At 37.3% G+C, this 21,231-nt stretch overlaps 1 protein-coding gene across 9 annotated transcripts in view; it reads left to right on the top strand.

Moving 5' to 3' along the window:
* Nucleotides 1-10,326, top strand: part of IL15 (interleukin 15) — a 78,713-nt gene extending 68,387 nt beyond the window's left edge. For 8 of the 9 annotated variants that reach the window (XM_088792595.1, XM_019730787.3, XM_019730786.3 and 5 more), the window contains 3 exons: nt 4,485-4,529; nt 7,063-7,200; nt 9,919-10,326. In XM_088792595.1, the coding sequence (XP_088648721.1) occupies nt 4,485-4,529; nt 7,063-7,200; nt 9,919-10,029 (294 nt within the window). In that variant the 3' untranslated portion in view covers nt 10,030-10,326. The other variant, XM_074338484.2, reaches the window with a different exon arrangement.
* Nucleotides 10,327-21,231: the final 10,905 nt, after the last annotated feature.

Genomic DNA, 21,231 nt, shown 5'->3' with positions numbered 1-21,231 from the left:
GAACAAAGCAGAAAATCTTAGCAGAGAAATAATAATATGTAAAAGGAACCAAATGGAAATTATAGAAATGAAAAATACAATAACTGAAATACAAAATCAATTGGAGGGCTCATTAGCAGAATGAATATGACAGAAGAAAGATAGTGAACTGGAAGATAGAATGATAGAAAACAGACTGAAAAAAAGAAAAAGAGAACCTCAAAGATCTTTGAGACAATGAACGATTCAGCATTCCTAGCATTAGCATCCCAGAAGGAGAGGAGAAAGAGAATGCAAGTAAGAGACAGACCTCAGCCGAATTGATAACAAAACACAAATTAATTTTATGCTTGTCTACAAGGAATTCACTTCAAATACAATGACATAGGTAGGTTGCAATGAAAAAGAGAGAAGATATATCCCATATTGTCGGAGGTTGAATAAAGTCCCCTCAAAATACATGTCCACCATGAATCTCAAAATGTGACCTTATTTGGGAATAGGATCTTTGCAAATATAATTAGTTAAGATGAGGTCATGCTGATGTGGTTTGGGCCCTAAATCCGATGACTAGTATCCTTATAAGAAGCGGACAGGACTCGTAGAGACTAACAGTAAAGTGGCCACGTGCAAATGGAGGTAACCACAAGCCAAAGAAGATTGGAATGATACAGCTGTAAGTCAGGGAAGTCCAAGGATTGCCAGGAGCCACGAGAGGCCTGGGAGAGCAAGGGAAGGATTGTTCTCTAGACCCTCCAGAGAGGGCATGGCCCTCCTGATTTTCCCTATTGTTTTCCTGATTTCAATTTCAGTCATTTCTGCTCTTTATTATTTCCTTCCTTCTGTTTGCATTGGGTTCATTTTGCTCTTCTCTTTCTAGTTTCTTGAGATGGGAACTTATTTTGGCCTCCAGAACTATAAGGGACTAAATTGTTGTTTTAAGCCACTTATTTTGTGATACTTTATTGCAGCAGCTCTAGGAAATTGATAGACATGCCCAAAATAATTTAAAAAATCAGAACTGGCTATATTAATATCAGATAAAGTAGACTTCACAGCAACTAAAATTACTAGAGTTAAGAGGGACATTACATAATGGTAAAAGGTTCATCTACCAGGGAAACATAATGATCTTAAAGGTGTACACATCAAACAATAGAGCCTCAAAATGCATGAGGCAAATACTAACAGAACTGAAAGGAAAAAACAGACAAACTCACAGTTATAGCTGAGGACTTGACCACCTGGCTCAATAACAGTTAGAGCTATGAGACAGAAAACCAGAAAGGATATAGAAAAATTGGACAACAGGGATATAGAAAAATAGTCAACCAACAATATCTAATTTACATAGATAGAATACTTCACCCAATAACCAAGAATAAACAGTTTTTCAAGCACCATTCACCAAGACTGACCATATCCTGGGCAATAAAACAAACTTTAACAAATTTATCAGAACTGAAAGCTTGCAGTGTGTTCTCTGACCACAATGGAATCAAATAGAAGTCAATTACATAAACACAACAGGAAAATCTCCAAACACTTAAAAATTAAATAATATACTTCTAAATATTCCATGGGTAAAAGAGTCAGTCTCAAAATATATTTAAAAATATGTGGAATGGAATGAAAATGAAACATATCAAGATATGTGGGATTAAGCTAAAGCATTACCAAGAGGAAAATTTATAAACCTAAATGATGACATTAGAAGAGAGGAAGGATCTCTTCAGATCAACAATCTAAGTTCCCACCTCAAGAAACTGGAAAGAGAAGAGCAAAATAAACCCAACAGCAGCAGAAGGAAGGAAATAATAAAGATAAGAACAGAAATGACTGAAATTGAAATCAGGTAAACAATAGGGGAAATCAATGACACATACAGCTAATACATTATTTGGAAAAAAATCAATAAATTTGATAAACCTCTGACAGACAAAAATAAAAAGAAAGATGACACAAATCATGAATATCAGGACTAAAGTTGGGGACTATCACTATAGAACCTGTAGTCGTTAAAAGAATAATGAAGAAAAACTATAAAAAAGGTTTACTCTGGTAGATTTGAGAACTTAGTAGAAATGGACCAATTCCTCAAAAACCACAAACTGCCAAAACATAACAAAGATGAAATAGATAACCTAAAAACTTGTAGAACCACCAAAGACATTGAATTTGCCATATATTAGCTCCAAAAAAAAGAATCTTCAGGCCCAATGTCTTTTACTAGAGCATTCTAGTAAGCACTGAAGGAAAAATTAACACCAATTTTAAAGTCTCTTCTGAAAATAGAAGAAGAGGGAATACTTTCTAACTCATCTTAGGAGACACATATTACCCTGGTGCTAAAACCCGACAAAGACAGTACCAAAAAAGAAAACTACAAATCTCTCTAATGAACTTAGATGCAAAAAATATCAATAAAATGTTAGCAAGTCAAATCTACCAATGACCAAATGGGATTTATTCCAGATATTCAAGACCTGTTCAATATTTGAAAATCAATCAGTGTAATCCACCGTATCAACAAGCTAAGGTAGAAAATCATATGATCACATCAATTGATGTAGAAAAGATTTTAAAAAGACAACAGTTATTCATGATATAATCTCTCAGAAAACAAAGACTAGAGGGAGGACTGCAACTTGATACAGAGCATATACAAACAACCTAGAGCTAACATCCTAGTGGTGAAAGACTGATTGTTTTTCCCCTAAGATCGGACACACAGGGAAGGATGTCTTCTCTCACCACTCTTATTCAATACAGTATTGGACCTTTAGGTAAATCAGTGAAGCATGAAAAATGAAATTTAAAAAGTATAAGGCAAGAAAAAAAGAAAAGGCACACAGATTAGAAAGTAAGAAATACATTAACCCAGGTCTTTTTCGGGGGAGAAAGTACCAATACATGGCTGTATTTATTTAGGGAATGCAAATTAAAACCACAGTGACTTCTCACTGTGCACCTATAAGAATATCTAAAACAAAAAACTAGCGATAATGCCAAATTCTGGCAAGATTGTGGAGAAATTGAATCGTTCCTATATTGTTGGTGAGAATGTAAAATGGTGTAGCAACTCTGAAATAGTTTGGCTGTTTCTTATCAAACAAAACATTCATTTGCCATATGATCCAACAATTGCACACTTGAATATTTATATCAGAGAAATGAAAACTTGTGTTCACACAAATACGTGAACGTGAATGTTCATAGAGCTTTATTTCTAACAGCTAAAAACTGGAAACAACACAGACGTCCTGAAACAGGTGAATAGTTAAACTATGGTAGATCATCTCATGGAATATTAGTGAGCAATAGTAAAGGACAAATTACTGGTACAACAAGTTGCATGGATCTCCAGAGTATTATGCTGTGTGACAAAAGCCAATCTGGATAAACAAATGGTGGTGCATCCATACAATGGAATATTTCTCAGCGATAAAAATAAATGAGCTATGAAAAGACATGGAGGAAATTTAAAAACATATCGCTAAAAGAAGCAAGTCTAAAAAGGCTGCCTATTATATGATTCCAACTATATGACATTCTGGAAAAGGTAAAACTATGGAGACAGTAAAAACATCAGGGGTTGCAAGAGGTTAGGGGAGAGAGAAGGATGAATGGGCAGAGCACAGAGGAGTTTTAGGGCAGTGAGACTATATTGTATGATACTGTAATGGTGTGTACATGTCATTACACATTTGTTAAAACCAAATGTACAACACCAAGAGTGAACCCTAATGTAATCTATGGACTTTAGTTAAAAAGTGATTCACTATTGACTCATCGATTGTAATAGATGTAACACACTCATGTAAGATAGTGGTACAAGACGGGATGACAGACGGGTGGGCAAGAGGATATATGGGAACTCTCTGTACTTTCTGTTTATGTTCTGTAAACCTTTCTATCAACCTATGGCCACTCAAAGAGTAAAGTTTTGTTATTTTTTTTTCAAAAGGTCACATACTGTATGATTCCATTTGTATAACATTCTTGAAATGATATCAAAGCAGTGGAGGGCAGAGAAGTGGTTGCCAGGAATTAGGAGCATAGGGTGGGGGTGAGATGTGTGGGGAGGACTGTGATTTGGGCTATGGAAGAGTAATCGGAGGGTCCTTACGGTGATGGAATTGTGTATCTCAACTTGGTAGTGGTTACATGAATTCACACATCTGATAAAATTGCATAGAAACACACACACTCACACACCATAGTGCACATAAGACTGGTGAAATCTGAACAAAGTGGGTGGATTGCATCAATGCAATTTCCTGGTTGTAACATTGTACTATGGTTATGCAGGATATTACCATTGGGGGGAAATGGTGAAGGGGACACAGGATCTCACTGTTTTTGCTCTTACAATTGCACATGAATCTAAAATTCTCTCAAAATAAAGAATTTAATTTAAAAAGCTTAATTTAATGTTGCCTGGTTGTTCTCATTATATCTAAAGCAGTGCATAATCTTTTATATCTAATTTTGTTTCCTTTCAGTCTATACATATTGATGCCACTTTATATACTGAAAGTGATGTTCGTGTGAGTATAGTTTATTTTTTTTCAAAATTGCTATATTTTCCAGTTTTCAAAAATCTAAGAAGTACATTTTCATAACTTTACTGAAATGTGTATACTTTTTAAATATAAATTTGGGTATGTTCTTACAATATATGATCAATGAGTTTTATAAGTAATTGTTGAGCTTGTGGGACTTGGAGACAATGAGCTACATAGATGCTATTTTCCTAAAATACATGTATATAAAAGCCTTTTCCATCAATGTCAAACAAAATATATTATACATTTTTGTGATGCAATTAGATCATGATGTGATTAAACGCAAGAATCAGGTTAACTGATTCAATTTAAAAGTATCCAACATATCACTTATTTCCAGTGCTGTAGTGTATTACCATATTTAATCATATTTTCTACAAATTGCTTAAATGCATTTATGTTCTACATTTTGCATGAATCTCTGCAATTGTTGAAAAGGATTCTGGCTGGTTGGTTATTCTATGTGAGAAAAGAAACACAACCCATAAAACCTATCAGAATTCAAAAATGATCTTGAACTTGTTTCATTAAGGCACTGACTTGTCTAAAGGCATGTATGATTTCAATCGTGTTGCTGGTCCTTTCCCTCTGGATTGGTTTTCTAAAAATCAAGAAGCAAATCCCCACTTCTTCACCTCCTGCAAAACAAACTCTATATTGTGTACATTCAGAACAGCGAGTCCTCTCTCTGTTATTCCTCAGTTAGAACTTCTCTGAGATAGAAGGTTTTGTCCCCACCAAGACTTCCTAAGCCCTGGAAAGAAGCCACAGCCAGAAACTAGGAAAAGTAGATATTCATCAACCCATCGGATAGTGGTGCTGACATAAATTGTCTCCCTCCTTTGGCTTCAGCAGGTTTTCCATTTTCCTTTGCATTTTCTCAAAGTACAAAGCAGTCCATTAACCACCAACATTCAGCATCCTGAGGTTGCTTGGTGTTTTGTTTTTGTTTTTGTTTGTTTGTTTGCAAGAAGATAACCGTGCAACTCATGGAAAGAAGCTGAGATTGAAATTTAGATTTAAACCCCGACTCAGTCACTTCCTAGCTGTGTTACCTTGGAAGTCACTCAATATTTCTGAACCTCAATTGTATTATTTATTTTATGATTTTGTTTTATTTGTTATTTACTTTATTATCAGTTGGGGATAGTATTTACCCTTTCCATCCTGAGCAGCTGCTGTGCCTGATAAGGAATCCCCTTATCCACAGGGGTTTTGTTCCAAGACCCCCAGTGGATGCCTGAAACCACGGATGGTACCAAACCCTATATATACTATGTTAGTTCCTATACATACATACCTGTGATAAAGTTTATTTTATAAATTAGGCGCAGTAGGAGATTAACAATAACAAATAGTAATAAAGTAGGAGTTATAGCAACTTGCTACAAAGAGATATATAAATATGCTTTCTCTTCCTCTCTCTCTCTCTCTCTCTCTCTCTCTTTCTCTCTCTCTCTCTCTCTCTCTCTCTCTCTCTCTCTCTCTCTCAAAATATCTTATTGTTTGGTACTCACCCTTATGATATGATGATGCTAGATGACGAGATGAAGTGAGATGAATGACGTAGGCATTGTAAAATAGTGTTAGGCTACCATTGACCTTCTGATGATACGTCGGGAGGATCATAGAGCCATGACCTATGAATTGTTTATTTCTAGAATTTTCTGCTTAATATTTTTTGGACTGTGGTTGACCACAGGTACCTGAAACCATGGAAAGCAGAACCACAAATGGGGGAGGGAGGGAACTACTGTACTGCCAGTGCCAGGCACATGGGTATGTCTCCTTCTTCATTCATTTACTCAGTATTTGTTCAGTGTCTGCGGTGTCCCAGGTACTGTGTGAGGTATGGAGAACACAAAGTCAAACAAGGCATGGTCAGATCCCGGACGCTCATTACATATTTCCTTTCTTTTAAGTTTAGGTTTATGTTCAAGTAATCTGTGGGAAACATATTTTTGTGGCACCTCAAAGGTACCTTTCTGATTTGGTCAGCCTGTGAGTAGGTACTACCCCCACGTTGATTTTTCTAATATATTTCTTAGAATCACATCTGCCTCTGGAACTTAGAAACTTGCAGGAATAGCATGATTAGCAGCTATCATTGTTTAAAATGTTAACGATACAATCTGATTCTAAAAATTCTTCCATGTGTACTACCTTTATTAAGGTTTTGAGAATCTCAGGCAAGTATCATCACCCTCTCACACAGAAGAAATGTGCTTAGTGAGTAAGAGTGGCCTATGATTTCCACGTGTTCTAGTTTCACTTCTGTACAATATTACCATCCTGCTTGATTGTTTTGTTTTCAGTTTGTTTTGGTTTCAATTTCAAAATGAAAAGGAAAAAAATAATCAAGCTGCTTCCTTTGTAATACGTCTTAGGGGTATTGTGTTTCTTTGTACACTATTTGGATTGACTTTTTAAAACACCAGAATTGCATCTGTGAAAATGAATAATGGGAAAATAACTCATTTCTTTTCAAAATGGGTCTTTGTAACTCTGTTTTCAGCCCAGTTGCAAAGTAACAGCGATGAAGTGCTTTCTCTTGGAATTGTGTGTCATTTCCGAGGAGACGAATAACATGCATATTAGAGAAACAGTAGAAAACCTTATCGTCCTAGCCAACAGCAACTTGTCTTCCAATGGGGTGAGTTATCCAACCGCTGTACAGAGTTACAGCGGATGTTTTTGGTTTGATTGGAGAAGTCGTGAGCTGGATATAGTGGACAAGCAGACTCTCCAAACGGAGAGGGAGTGAATTCCAGTGGCATGGCATCCAGAAGTGGCAGCATCACTGGTGTGCCCACAATCCTCAACTGTTCATTATTTATTCATTCAACAAACATTTACAGCATGATGTCAGCCAGTGTGTTTTCATGCTAGAGTGACAGTGCTGAACCAGTCACGCCACTGATCTCCAGGTGTTTATCACCAGGTGCAGAGCATAGACATTAGTCTAATTATATAATAAAGTGTTTAGCATGAGTAATAGTAATTCACATTTATTGGGTTGTTACTTCAGGCCAGGTACCATTCTTCAAGGGTTAAATGGTAATTCATTGAATCCTCACAATAAATCTGAGAGATAGTTACCCTTGTTTCTGTTTTACCTTTTAAGTAAGTGGAGCACTGAGAGCTTGAATCACTTCCTCCAATTCACTCAGCCAGCAGAATGGGGAGCCAGGATTCAGACGTCAGCAGTTTCACTCCAGAGTCGTCTTATCTACTGAAAGGATAAATGCTGCAACAGGACAATAATAAAAATACAAGAGTTTGAGCATAATTTGGACTATTCTAAGCACAGTAGAGGGTTCCAAGAGGACAAATATCAGGGACTCCCATGGAAAGCTGGGGGATCAGCTATGCAAAGGCCGTGAAGTACAAAGGATTATGGCTTTCATGACAAAACTAGTGGCCAAGTGGATAGAAAGAAGCTTTATAAACAACAAAGGCATAATAACAATTCATTAATTTAACAAATACTCGTGGGGCCCCATTGTAGGCCCTCATAAAAACAAAAGGGAGAAAAAACAAAAACCGCACATGGTCCCGGCTCTTAAGGAGAGAGGAAGCATAAATGTACCAATCAATAAGCAAGTGAATAATAAGGCAATAATTTATTAAGTCCAGTGGCCAAAAAGAAGGCAGGTACAGGGGCTGGGATTCTATTTTAGAGATTTGCCTCCTATGCTGACATTTGGCAAAGATAGGAGAGAATGAGACAGAAGGATACCTGGAGGAGTATGTTCATGCAGAGGCCAAAGTGCAAAGACACTGAGCGAGGGGGGCTGGACACCTTGGGCTTTTCCTAACAATCGCAGGCTGCTTTAAGTCTGTGCTTAACTGTCCCATTCTCGGTGATGTCACCTCTTTACGGTTGCAGTCCCATCTCCACGTCAGCATTCCCTATCCCCTCTCAGCAGGTCCCTCTCTCTGATATACTATGTATTTTACTTAATGAATATTGTCTGCTCTTCCTGACTAGGATGTCAGCTTCAAAGGGGCAGGTATTTTTATGTTTTTCAGTTGTATCCTAATTCCCAGAACGATGCCTGGCCCATACTAGATAGTCAATATATTTATGAAATGAATATATTAATGCTTAAAATACTCCTGTGATACGTTATCTCTATCTTGTTGATAGAAAGACTGAGCCATGCCACAAATAAATTCATCAGAGTAACAGTGGGCCACTCTTCCACCTGCATGTTTGTGCTCACGCCCATCACGACACAGTGTGGCACATGTCATGGAGGAAGTGGGCAGGATCACACAGCCAGAGGCCTGGACTTGCAGAATTTTGTTGATGATGTCAGCTGAGATGAGTCATTTCATATCTGCCTTCCCATCTGACGTGGTTACTTTTCACGATCAAGTCGGACAGCATTATATGGAACATGACAGTGCCTGGCCTAGAGTCCGTGCTTGATAAATATTGGTGAATCTGAATTTCAAATGCTTAATGGATGTAAAATCCAATTTTGATTTTTGCTGGCATAGCTTTCATGGTGAAGATGACCTCTCAAAAGTGTATTTATAATGACCACATTTGGGATATTCTAGTTATCCATGGAACTGTTTCAATTACAACAATTGTGGCATTCACCTAAATGGTTCAATTCAACCAATAATGATGGGGTGAATACTCTGTGCCAGGCCCCGTGCCAAATGCTAGGGAAATACACGGCCTCACTCTCCTGGAATTGCTTAGAGAACAGGGGTATAAATAGGCATAGAACTCCACAGCATCAATGTAATATGTGCTGTGCTGTGAGGAAGAATCTAAACAAGGGATTCTGAGAATGTAGCAATGAGACAGTTATTCCAACCCTGGGAGCTTAGAGGTTCAGGAAAGACTTCCTAGTGTTGACAGCACTGAGTAAGCTTAGGTGTAGTAATAGTAGTGCCTGGAATAGGCTGTGTGGGACAGACAGAAAAGGAAAGGCACTGAAGCATGGAAGGGCTTGCTGTGTGCATGGGGATACAGGCATGAGCTCAGTGTCCCTGGGGCATATCATTTGAGGCAGTGGTGAAAAGTGCAAGAAATAGGTAAGGAACAGCTCAAGGAAGGCCTGTGTGCCATGAAGGAAGGCATAGACTTCATGCTAGGGTGGATAATCAGAAATCATTGAGGGGCTCTAAGAAGTCCATCATCTGATAGACATGGCGTGTGTTTTTCAACGTCCTTAATCCATTACAGGAAAAAGAAGGCCAGTTCTTGAAGTCTCCCAGTTCTTCATAATATGATATTAGTTTGCCTAAGTTTTCATGTCTCAAGACCTCACCATATGGTCAAATGATGGGCTATTCCCGGGAAAGAAATATGTCAGAGTTTCCAACAGAATTCTTTCTTTTTCTTTGGCAGACTATAACTGAATCTGGATGCAAAGAATGTGAGGAACTGGAGGAAAAAAATGTGAAAGAATTTTTGCGGAGTTTTACACATATTGTGCAAATGTTTATCAACACTTCCTGATTGCACCTGATCCTGTTCAGCATTTCTGTTATTAACAAATATCTTCCCATTGCTCACTGGCCGCGAAACACTCTGCATTTCAAATATGCTGCCAAAACATTTTTCCCAGGGAGAAGATGATCAGGATCTTGGATCAGATGAACTCTTAGAAATGAAGGCAGAAAAATGGCATTGAGTAACATGCTGTCTACGAACTGTCCTCAGCCTTATTATGTTCCTTTATTTTTAATTTATTGTTGAAATTGTACATTTGTAGCATAATATAAAAATGTTGAATAAAATTGTATACATATTTTATCCTTTGAAATTGCACTGATATTTTGATTTCCTAAAAGAAAACAGGGGACCTTTGTTCAAGGTGATAAATCAAATTATTCACCAACTATGGAGACTGAGCACAACTGCTATGGGTAAACAGTACGCTCTAGCTAGTATGGAACCGCTGACTTCCGGCTTTGGCTTTCGTTTACTTCTCCACTCTATGTGGAGCACTTAGAGGAAGGCTTGACTGACAACCAAAGAAAAAGGAGAAACTAGGTGTGAAACCAGCCCTCTACGCTGTAACTTAGTTACTGACATAAAAGAACTGTTAGAAAAGAAAGAAAGAAATTGCAAGTACAGGCATGTGGTGCATCAATAAATCGTGGGCAGGGGTTGCACTAAAAACCTTCCCTGATAGGTAGAATTGTGTATAGAACACTAACGGTTGCAACAGTGTTTATATTTCATGCTTTTCCAAGTTCAGGTATTTTATTTTCACATTGTTTTGCTGTGTTTGTAAAATAAACTGCTGATGTGTAAGAGCCAACATTGTTTGACATAAAAGAAGTGTGCATATAATTTTTTGCAATATATGGTCTAAAATTTGCAAGCTTTCTTTTAATAATGACTTATGACTCACATGACATATTCTTGTCTTAGCACACATTTCTTTCTGGGACCCAGTTCACTTCTGACAACCTTCACCCAGAAGCTGTAGGTAGGAATTAATCTCCTGTGAATTTGCTTTCTTTCCATTTCACTGTACAAACCAGTTCTCTATTGAAACAGTTTTTTATTACCCAGTGCCCCATTCATGCTCTTGTGTTCCATTGTCCTCATCAACGTATGCTTAAAAATTTCTTTCAAGATAGTTTTGGAGCAGTCTGTATCCAATTTGACTTTTAGAGAGTCATGTGTTGGCTCTCGGTTTGCTCCCTGATCTCAGTCCAGACAAACAGTATTTGGCAGCCGCACTTTAAAGTTTAGGGATTGGGATTGTGGCAGTTGTGTGTTGCTTCTCTTTGTGTCCTTTTTTTTTTTTTTTTTAATTTCATCAGAGATGGAATTTTTGAAATTTACCTTTTATTGTTTCCCCTAGCTTTTCTATTGATGAAGAGTAGGAAAAAAACACTATTTTTTTTAAAGTTTATTTGGATGATAATTGTTAGCAGTTACATAGATTTCAGGTGTACAGTTCTGTAATACATCATCTATATATCACATTGTGTGTTCACCACCAGAGTCAGTTCTCCTTCCATCACCATATATTGGATCCCCTTTACCCTCATCTCATCCCCCCACCCCCCTTACCCTCTGGTAACCACTAAACTATTGTCTGTGTCTATGAGTTTTTCTTTCTTCATTTGTTTGTCTTGTTCTTTTGTTGTTTTCAGTTTTATATACCACATATCAGTGAAATCATATGATTCTCTACTTTTTCTGTCTGACTTATTTCGCTTAGCATTATAATCTCAAGATCCATCCATGTTGTCTCATATGGTACTGTTTCATTTTTTCTTATGATAGAACAGTATTCCATTGTGTATATACCAAATCCTCTTTATCCAATCATCTATCAAAAGATACTTCGGTTGTTTCCATGTCTTGGACACCATAAATAAAACTGTAGTGAACACTGGAGCACATTTGTCTTTATGGATACAGTTTTTGGGTAGATACCCAGGGGAGGGATTGCTGGGTCATATGGTAATTCTATTCGTAATTTTTTGAGGAACCTCCACACTGCCTTCCATAACAGCTGCACCAATTGCAGAAGCTTTTAAGTTTGATATAGTCCCATTTATTTATTTTAGCTTTTACTCCCTTTACCTTTGGAGTCAAATTCATAAAATGCTCTTTGAACCCAAGGTCCATAAGTTTAGTACCTATGTTTTCTTCTATGCAGTTTTTTGTTTCAGGTCTTATGTTTAGGTCTTTGATCCATTTTGAGTTAATTTTGGTACATAGTACCAAATGACAGATAGCAGTCTAGTTTCATTCTTTTGCACGTGGCTTTCCAATTCTCCCAGCACCATTTATTGAAGAGGCTGTCTTTTCTTCATTGTATGTTTTTTTGGCTTCTTTGTCAAAAATTATCTGTCCATATCTATGTGGGTTTATTTCTAGATTTTCAGTTCTATGCCATTGGTCTGTGTGTCTTCTTTTCTGCCAATACCATGCTGTTTTGATTATTGTTGCCCTGTAGTACAAGCTGAAGTCAGGGAGTGTGATACCTCCAGCATTGCTCTTTTTTCTTAGGATTGCTTTGGCTGTTCGGGGTCTTTTGTGGTTCCATACAAATCTGATGATTTTTTGTTCAATTTCTTTAAAAAATGTCATTGGGATTTTAATGGGGATTGCATTAAATCTGTATATTGCTTTGGGTAATATGGCCAATTTAACTACGTTGATTCTTCCAATCCATGAACATGGAATGTCTTTCCATTTCTTTGTGTCTTTTTCAATTTCTTGTTAAAATACCTAACAGTTTTCAGTATATAGGTCTTTCACATCCTTGGTTAAGTTTAATCCTAGGTATTTTATTCTTTTTGTTGTAATTGCAAAAGAAAATATTTTTTTTATTGTTTCTTTTTCTGAGATTTCATTGTCAATACACAGGAATGCAATGGACTTTTGTACATTGATTTTGTAGCCAGTGACTTTACTATATTCGTTGATTGTTTCTAATAGCTTTTTGGTGGAGTCTTTAGGGTTTTCTATATATATTATCATGTCATCTGTAAAAAGTGACAATTGAACTTCTTCATTCCCAATTTGGATGCCTTTTATTACTTTCTCTTGCCTGATTATTCTGACAAGGACTTCCAACACTATGTTGAAAAGCAGAGGTGATAGGGGACAGCCCTGTTGTGTTCCTGAACATAGAGCAAATGGCTTCAATTTTTTACCATTAATTGTGATATTAGCTGAGGGTTTGTCATATATGGCCTTTATTATGTTAAGGTATTTTCCTTCTATACCTATTTTATTAAGTGTTTTAATCATAAATGTCAAACACTTTTTCTGCATCTATTGATATAATCATCTGATTTTTGTCTTTTTTTTTTATGTGATGTATCACATTGATCGATTTGCATATGTTGAACCATCCTTGTGCCCTTGGGATGAACCCCACTTGGTCATGATGTATAATCTTTTTAATGCATTGTTACATTCGATTTGCTAGAATTTTGTTTAGGATTTTTGCATCTGTATTCATCAGAGATATTGGTCTGTAATTTTATTTTCTTGTGTGTGTGTTGTCCTTATCAAGTTTTGGTGTCAGGGTAATGTTGACCTCATCAAATGAGTTAGGGAGTATTGTCTCTTCTTCAATTTTTTGGAAGAGCAAGTAGGACAGGTATTAGATCCTCTTCGAATGTTTGGTAGAATTCGCTAGTGAAGCCATCTGGTGGTCCTGGACCATTTCATACTGTAAGTTTCTAATCTGATCCTTAGATAAAAGTTAGCCTCCCTCCAGTATTTGTGGAATGGGGGATGGAAAATCATAATGGCAGTCACATTGCCAGTAATATTTTACAGTGACCAATAATCCATTCCAGTTATCGAAACACACAAGTGGGTTTAAAATTTGGCATTTTTAGTCCTCAAAATTAGGATTCTTCCCACATTAATTACTTAACATGGATCACTTTGGTTGATCTTAAGACACTCAAGGCATAGATATGCAAGTTCTTAAAACACTCTCAGCTAACTTAAGAAACAAAGTAATCGTGTAAAACAATCTGAATTTTATTTTTCATGCTTGTATTATTAACAAAATCAGTCTTTCCTTTGTATTTCAAAAATTTTCCCTTCTTGAGCTGTCCTCCATAATCAACCAGCCCAATGTCATGTCATCTGCTTAGACAAGGATACTATGTTTATACCTCACCTATTGCCCTAAATGCTGAAAGTGTTTGCCATATATTACATATAATAAAGAAAGAACAAACCCATAGGCTTAGAATTTCAAGTAGTAAAGGTAAGCCTAATGAAAATCAGACTTACAGTTAAAAGTCACACTTATGAATTATATTCTTATCTTTTCTTAATTTCAGCTACAGAAAAAGATGTGTGAGAAAATATTATTTCTAACCTCTCTCTGAATCGGCAAAGGACTGGACGGCAGAGGACGTGGAAATGAACTAAGACAGAATTGGTGAGCCCAGAGCTTTTGAAAACCTAGTCACAGTCTAGTTTTATATACTTTCGTTTTTTATCTTGGAACTGAGAATCAATGAAATTATTTTGTTTTGCTGCTGTTGTTGTTGTTGTGAGAGGAGCTTATATGTTTTGATATGTTACTGTTTATAGCCATCAAATTCAACGGCGCATAATGTCAAACTGACATATACAATATGAAAATCAAGTAATATGCTGTCTCTCCTCCCCCTACACACAGAAATACTACAGAATGCATTTTTGTTCCTTCATCTGTGTTATATTAGGTTTCGTGTATGCTTTCTGCTTTCATTTGTGAGTCACGGTTAACATACACATGTCATGTATAAATATTTCACCCAGAGGCAATCCCAATTCCATAGAGATTGGTTTAATACTTCTGAGTGTGTCCGATGACTGAATTTTGTCTTCACTAAGGAATTTATTATGCAAGGTAAACTTTAGCTTCATTGAACGTTCCCCTAATTGTATAATCTATCAGATGTGACACAGAAGAAAAATGAATGAATCATTAATAAAGAGTCATGATTTTGTACAATATTTTACTTCTTCAATCCTGGATTTCAAAATAAGTTAACTACTAGAGGAACTACAGAGGAAATTGTTACACAGAAACAGAATTGAAAATTGTACATTCAGTTTTTACAAACTTTGTCAACACTTTTAGCATATTGTCATCAGAGGATCCAGTGTCACCCAATAGGTGGTTCATCTTCATCATTATCACTGTTTTCTTTCATAAAAGAATTCTCTCCTACAGTTATATTGTAACCCAACGTATTGAAAGCCTACTGTGTGAACATTACGCTAGGTGCTGCCATTACAGCTGTGAATAAGACAGTTGTCGTCTCAGCCCTTGTGGAGTTTACATTCGAGCAGGAAAATCATGTTACCAAATTAATCACTTGAGTGCTTATTCAGTTACTATCAGTCTATGAAGGGCACCAGGAGAGCATATAAAGGAAGGAGCAGATTTGTTCAAGATGCCAGAGAGCGCTTCCTTGAGACAGTGATACTTGAGTTCACCTATAAATTGTAATTCAGAATTATTGGTGTGTGTGTGTGTGTGTGTGTGTGTGTGTGAAGAATCAATTGGAGAACAGCCTGCCAAAGCCTCTATCAGGAAGGATTAAGGCATGTTCAAAGAGTGGAAAGAAGGCCAGAGTGGCTAGGGTCAGAAGATAAGTATCATCTGAGCTTATGGGCTGTGGTAAGAATTTTGCTTGATACTCCAAAACAAAGGAACTCTTATTTTGACATGTATTTAAAAAAAAAAAAAATCATAGGAAGCTTTGTTTCTAGTATCCAAAGAAGACTTGAAGTCAAAATCTCCTTGCTATTAAATCTCAGGATAATAAAATCATTTCTAAGAACATCATCTTACATCGGCCCCATTATTGCAATTATTTAATGAATTCCTTGCAACACTTCATGGAGATCAACTTCAGGAAGTAATTATTCACTCACTGTCAAAAACAGCAAACCTGTTTGCGTTATATATGTCATGAGACACCCAGGTCCCGAGGAGTCACAGAAGTCCAGCGTTGGGTTCTGAGGACAGTCAGAATTGATTTGTGGTCGGCATCTTAACCCAGGGAAGGCTTCTTGAAAGAAGAACTTTCTGAGTCAATTTTTAACGAGAACTCTTTGATAGGAGGGAGGCCAGTCCTTTTCATCGTGAAAAATGACGTAGAAATAGGCCCCGGGATACGTGTAATGATAGCTAGCACGCTGCTAAACTGGTGACGGCACAGCGAAAACCAGAGAAATGGAAAGAGACAAGGTAGGTGTGATGGGGTGGGGAGAGAGAAAGCACAGGTACACCACCGACGATCAGGGACCCATGGGGTTAGGCTGTGTAGCTGCTTAGAAGAGACAAAGGCTGATGTGCTGAAGGAGAGGCTAAGAAAGGAGTGATATATCTGAATAAGTGACAGCTAAGAGCCTAAAGGTGAGACTGCAATGTCAACGCAGGGATGGTTCCACATGACAAGTATCATCTTTCAAGGATTTTAAAGATCAGGATCATCAGCCAAGTTCAGTTTCCTGAGTTGATTTAATAACGTCAAAACTCCCAGTGTGTCTTTTAGTTCTGCTCACGAAGGACACTCCAGGCTGATGGAAATAATAATCCGCTTACACTTTTATGGTTCTTTAAAGTTCACAAAGCACTTTTATCTGTATTATTTTATTTGATAAGAGTGTCTGTCCCTCATGGGTGTAGATGAAAAGAGATGCAGAGCCTATGAAACATTTTGCTTAGGTTACTGATGTGTAAAAAACACAAAAGAAAGAAATCACCTGAAATTTTTGTCCACAATCAGCTGTGTATTTATTCTCTGCCCTATTGCCTTTTATATTTCCTTTCAAATAAAGCATGAACATAATACTTGGGGTGGAAAATTATTTGTAGTTAAAGAAATCAAAACAGAATTTAAGCATGTATTTTTATTCCATATTTTGATTATTTTTTCTTCACACAATTCTATTCTGCTGTTTTGTTTGCTTTGCCCAGATGGCAAATGCACCATTAAGTTTATCCAGCCTGAATTAATTATCTTTTTACAGTATAAGAAAATCCTTTTCTTCTGACAAGTGAGATGTTTGTGCTGTATTTATGAATAAATAAAGGCAGTTGTTATATACAGCATTATTAATAGCATTGCTTTAGACATCTCAGCTGAAAAGAAATCCACTATTTTCAATATAATGTAAGCTCTTGGTGTCCCAGAGTTTATTAAAGAGTGAAAACCACAGACCTGTTATCTACACTGCAGTCTAATAAGAAAAAAAATCACACTTTCTGTTGAAGAAGCATTCAATTCAAAATTGCAGACGTAAGGCTGTACTCTTTTAAATAGTTATTGTCTGTGCTAGTCATTTGGCTCTGATTTTCAGTGCTTCACAGGTTAAGAGTGGAGGTCAGCGAAGTGGCTTTCTCTGGAAACAGAAGGTTAACAGGCAAGCACAGACATTATCTAAATGACCACAATCGTGCTATTACTGCTTTTCAGTTGAATGGCTTTTTGATGGGTGTCACCGGCATTATAGAAGGGATTTTTCCTCTGCTAAGAGAGAGTAGGTGTGCAAAGCACAAGACCACTTTCCCCTCCCAGAAAGGTCTTCTGAACTCTGAGCCAGAAAAGGGAAGACAAAGAACCTCCGTAAGAACCTCTTTTGGAGGCGTCTGGTTGGGTTTCAGACTTGCCCTTTTTGAAGGAACTTGGTTTCCCACGAGGCCACAGTTTCTCAGAAGAGCTGGCTTGTCCCTCAGGATTTATTTCATTTCTTAGTCATCTTTATTTTATTTCCAACAACAAACATAAGATATGCTCAAAGGAATGCATATTTGCAAACAGTGGTATGCTGAGGGTTGGCAGCGGGAGCCCCAGGTGTAGTCTTCAAGGAGATGCATTGTCTGTAGAGAATTGAAAAACAATAATAAAACTGACTGAAGGTCTGTCTGTCTTTATGATCACTATGTGTCAGCCATTCTAAATAATGCCAGTGGTAAAATACGACTTCCATGATTTTTTTTTTTTTTTTAACTTTACTGTGGTATGAAAGTGATATGCATTCATGTAGAAACCACACTTCAAATTTTGAATTTTGATCCTTCGCTGGGCTAACAATATGTGGTACAATACTCTCTCGTGATGCAGGACAGAGCATGTTTTTCACTTTCCAAACTCTTTATACTGCTTTGATTTCTCTGTTACCTTAATCACCTGTCAAAAACTTTCTAACCTGGAGTCTACAGATAAATAGTTTGTCCATGCATAGGTTTCAGGGGGTCTCTAACCCTCAGGAAGTAAATATAAGTGTGAATGTCATTGTGCATATAATGTATTTCAGAAGAGGGTCCATAGTTTTCATCAGATTCTTAGGGTGATACGTGAATCAAAAGGATTGAATTATGCCTCTCTAGGAATCCCCTTTTCTCCCTATTAAGTTGAAGCGTCAGTCAGTGTTGTATCTTTTGAGACTTGAATCATACTTTAATGTACATCTGAGGGTCCTGTTAAAATGCAGATTCTGTCTCATAACTTCCCAGGAAATGTATTGCTGTCGCTCCTTTAATCACACTTTGAGCCACAAAAATGCAAAACTCATAAAGATTGGCATTTGAGAGCTTTTGCCTCTGAGCTGTCCCAGGAGGCCACAGCCAGTAGACACCACCCAGAGACATGAAACCAAATGTGGTTTCAGTCATCAGATCCTGGGCAAACTGCCTAACTACTCTGAGCCGGTTCGCTTGTCTGTAAAAAGGCAATTATGATATTTAACAATCTCATTACCAGGATTGTTGTGAGTTAAATTAGATCCAACTACTGTTCTCGGTACAGAGTAGGTACTAAATAACTTTCTTCCCTATTCCTCTTCTCTGAGCACTTTTTTGTTTCCTTTTACTGTATTGAGGTGATTACTGAGGAGTTATAACCAGCAAAACTGAGGATAGCCTCAGGTTGAAACAACTACAGTATTTCATATGCCCAGAGTTTCCTTGAAAAAGTTCTCTCTATTTTAATACTTCCTGATCTCAAGCAGAATTAGATTTCTAGCCTTTCTACACATCAATTTTCACCAATCAACTGCCAAAACAAATTGTCTATTAGCTGGGCCTTTTGGCTTAGCACCTGGTTGCCCTGGGAATGCTGCCTTTAAGCTAATTGATCACTGTCTTCTCTCACCCTCATCCCAACGTTAACACTTTTTTGCACCAATTCCACTGGTTGATTGTCACCTACTACAGCGGATACTACAATATTCCCAAATTCTTATCCTCTCTCCCAACTCACTTCAAGTCATTCCATCTGCTGAATTTCACCTATCTCATCACAATAAAAACTGTAATTTTACCCTATTACTGCTCCTGAATGTAATAGCTTATATTATTGATATTAATTATTGATTGGCTGTATGACCTTGGCTACTCATTGTCTTATTTTCTTGTCCTTCTCAGATTGTCAAGAATCAAATATGGCTAGGTTGCATGCATCCCAACTCCCAAGTGTCAGGTGAAGCTGGGGCCTGTGTTTCGGAATAGGTTATGGTTATTTCTTCTGATAGTTTATATCACTGCCTTTGCTAGTGAATGATTTCATGCTCTCATTAAGCTACAAAGGCAGGATAATTTGGTCACTACTTTTTTATTAGCAAAGTATCAAGGTCATGATTAATATGGAACTTACACTAATTTGACCTACTATCAAATTCTCCTCATTGGTAAATTCTCTGAATACATGGTAGTAAACAAATGTAGTAGAAAACAGAGGTCCTAATCTATAACTTTTCCATTTTTAAAGTTACCACTTGGAGAAAGAGATCACCATGTAAGAAACAGAGAGAAAGAATGACTCTTGTGTTATTCCTGAAAAACTATTAGGCTCAAGGTTACCAGCCAAGCATAATGCTTGTTTAATTTTCCCATTACCACCTGATCCTGTTTATGTCAGGAACACCTTTAATAGAATGTCACTTCAAATCACTGTGATACACAGGCAGGCACTGTAATTTACATTAGCTACAAAATGAATACGCTTTCCACGGAGACCCGTGAGCTAGCAAGTGTATCAGTGACGATGCATGTTGCCTCTGAGATCTCCCTGCAAGCCACAACCATGAACTTGATGGATACCGTCCCCAAAAGGTCACTTCCTTTTTTCTGAGACATAGGTCCAAATGCTCTTCTCCCTCTTTCTGAAGGAGGTTCTGGGTACTGCTCCAGGGAAAAACAAAGACTTGTGGTTTCTAACACTATTATTAAATTTTAGAATCTCTGTCTAAAAAGGGAAGATTTGACTTATCTACCGAATTACTGGAAGTTAGTTTTGGAGTCTGGAGTGTTTCAGTGTTTTCAAGGGCCTATGGCTATTTTCAGTGAGTAGTGTGACCCCATGAGAGGAATTCCCCAAATGTTTGATTGCTCAGATGTAATTGAGGAAATCTGTACTAGTCTCTTTAACACTGTACTGGTCCTAATATATATATATATGGAGGCCATGTATGTGGTTGGTCATTGGCAGCTGGAGACCAGAAAATGCAATAGAGTGAAGTTCATTAACAGAACCTCAAAAAGACAATTTGAAGAACCCAGCTCTAAAGATAAAACTCCTTATAGAAATATCATCTGTTCTTTTTTTCCCCCAGAAACTCTATTATTACATCGATAAAGCAAGGATATAAATTGATGGCCATGCCATTTGGTGACAAGAACAACCCTGATGATTGTTCTTAGCCATAATTGGGACAGTGGAATATTCTTTCATTCTAGAAGTAATTGAAGTTTATGGAAACCATTGTTAGGATAGCTAATAGCATTTGTTGCATGGCCAAAAATTCCCACAGCAAAGTCACCGTCTTATAGATAACTTACCATTGGACATACTTTGCAAGTGCAAAACCACAGCAATATTCCCCTTAGTCTCTTTGATGTGTTTTGCAGAACTTTGGGTCATGACTCTGAGTTTTCCGCCTTTCAGAGCTACATTGCTCAGACCTCACGGAGGGCAAGGTGGGGGAAGAGGAGGCAGAATCACACTTGTATTTCTGACTTACAAAGTACTAAATGGAAGCACACTAGCATTAGAGATATTCTTGGGAGTGTTATAGGAACTCGAGTCTTGAAAGGAGTCTGGCAGAGGTTAAAGCGTGTCTCTCAAAGGAGCTAAGAGCAACAATTTAATGGATGAAGAGAAGTTTACCAAAGGGGGTGGGTGGACAAGGCCATTCCAGTATCTTTGCTATGACCTCAGG

This window comes from Rhinolophus sinicus, chromosome 15 (genome assembly GCF_057876585.1).
Source record: "Rhinolophus sinicus isolate RSI-liver-muscle chromosome 15, RSI-T2T, whole genome shotgun sequence".
Classification (NCBI taxonomy): Eukaryota; Metazoa; Chordata; class Mammalia; order Chiroptera; family Rhinolophidae; genus Rhinolophus; species Rhinolophus sinicus.
Note: the sequence above shows the minus strand (reverse complement) of the source record. Positions and strands in the feature narration are given on the sequence as shown.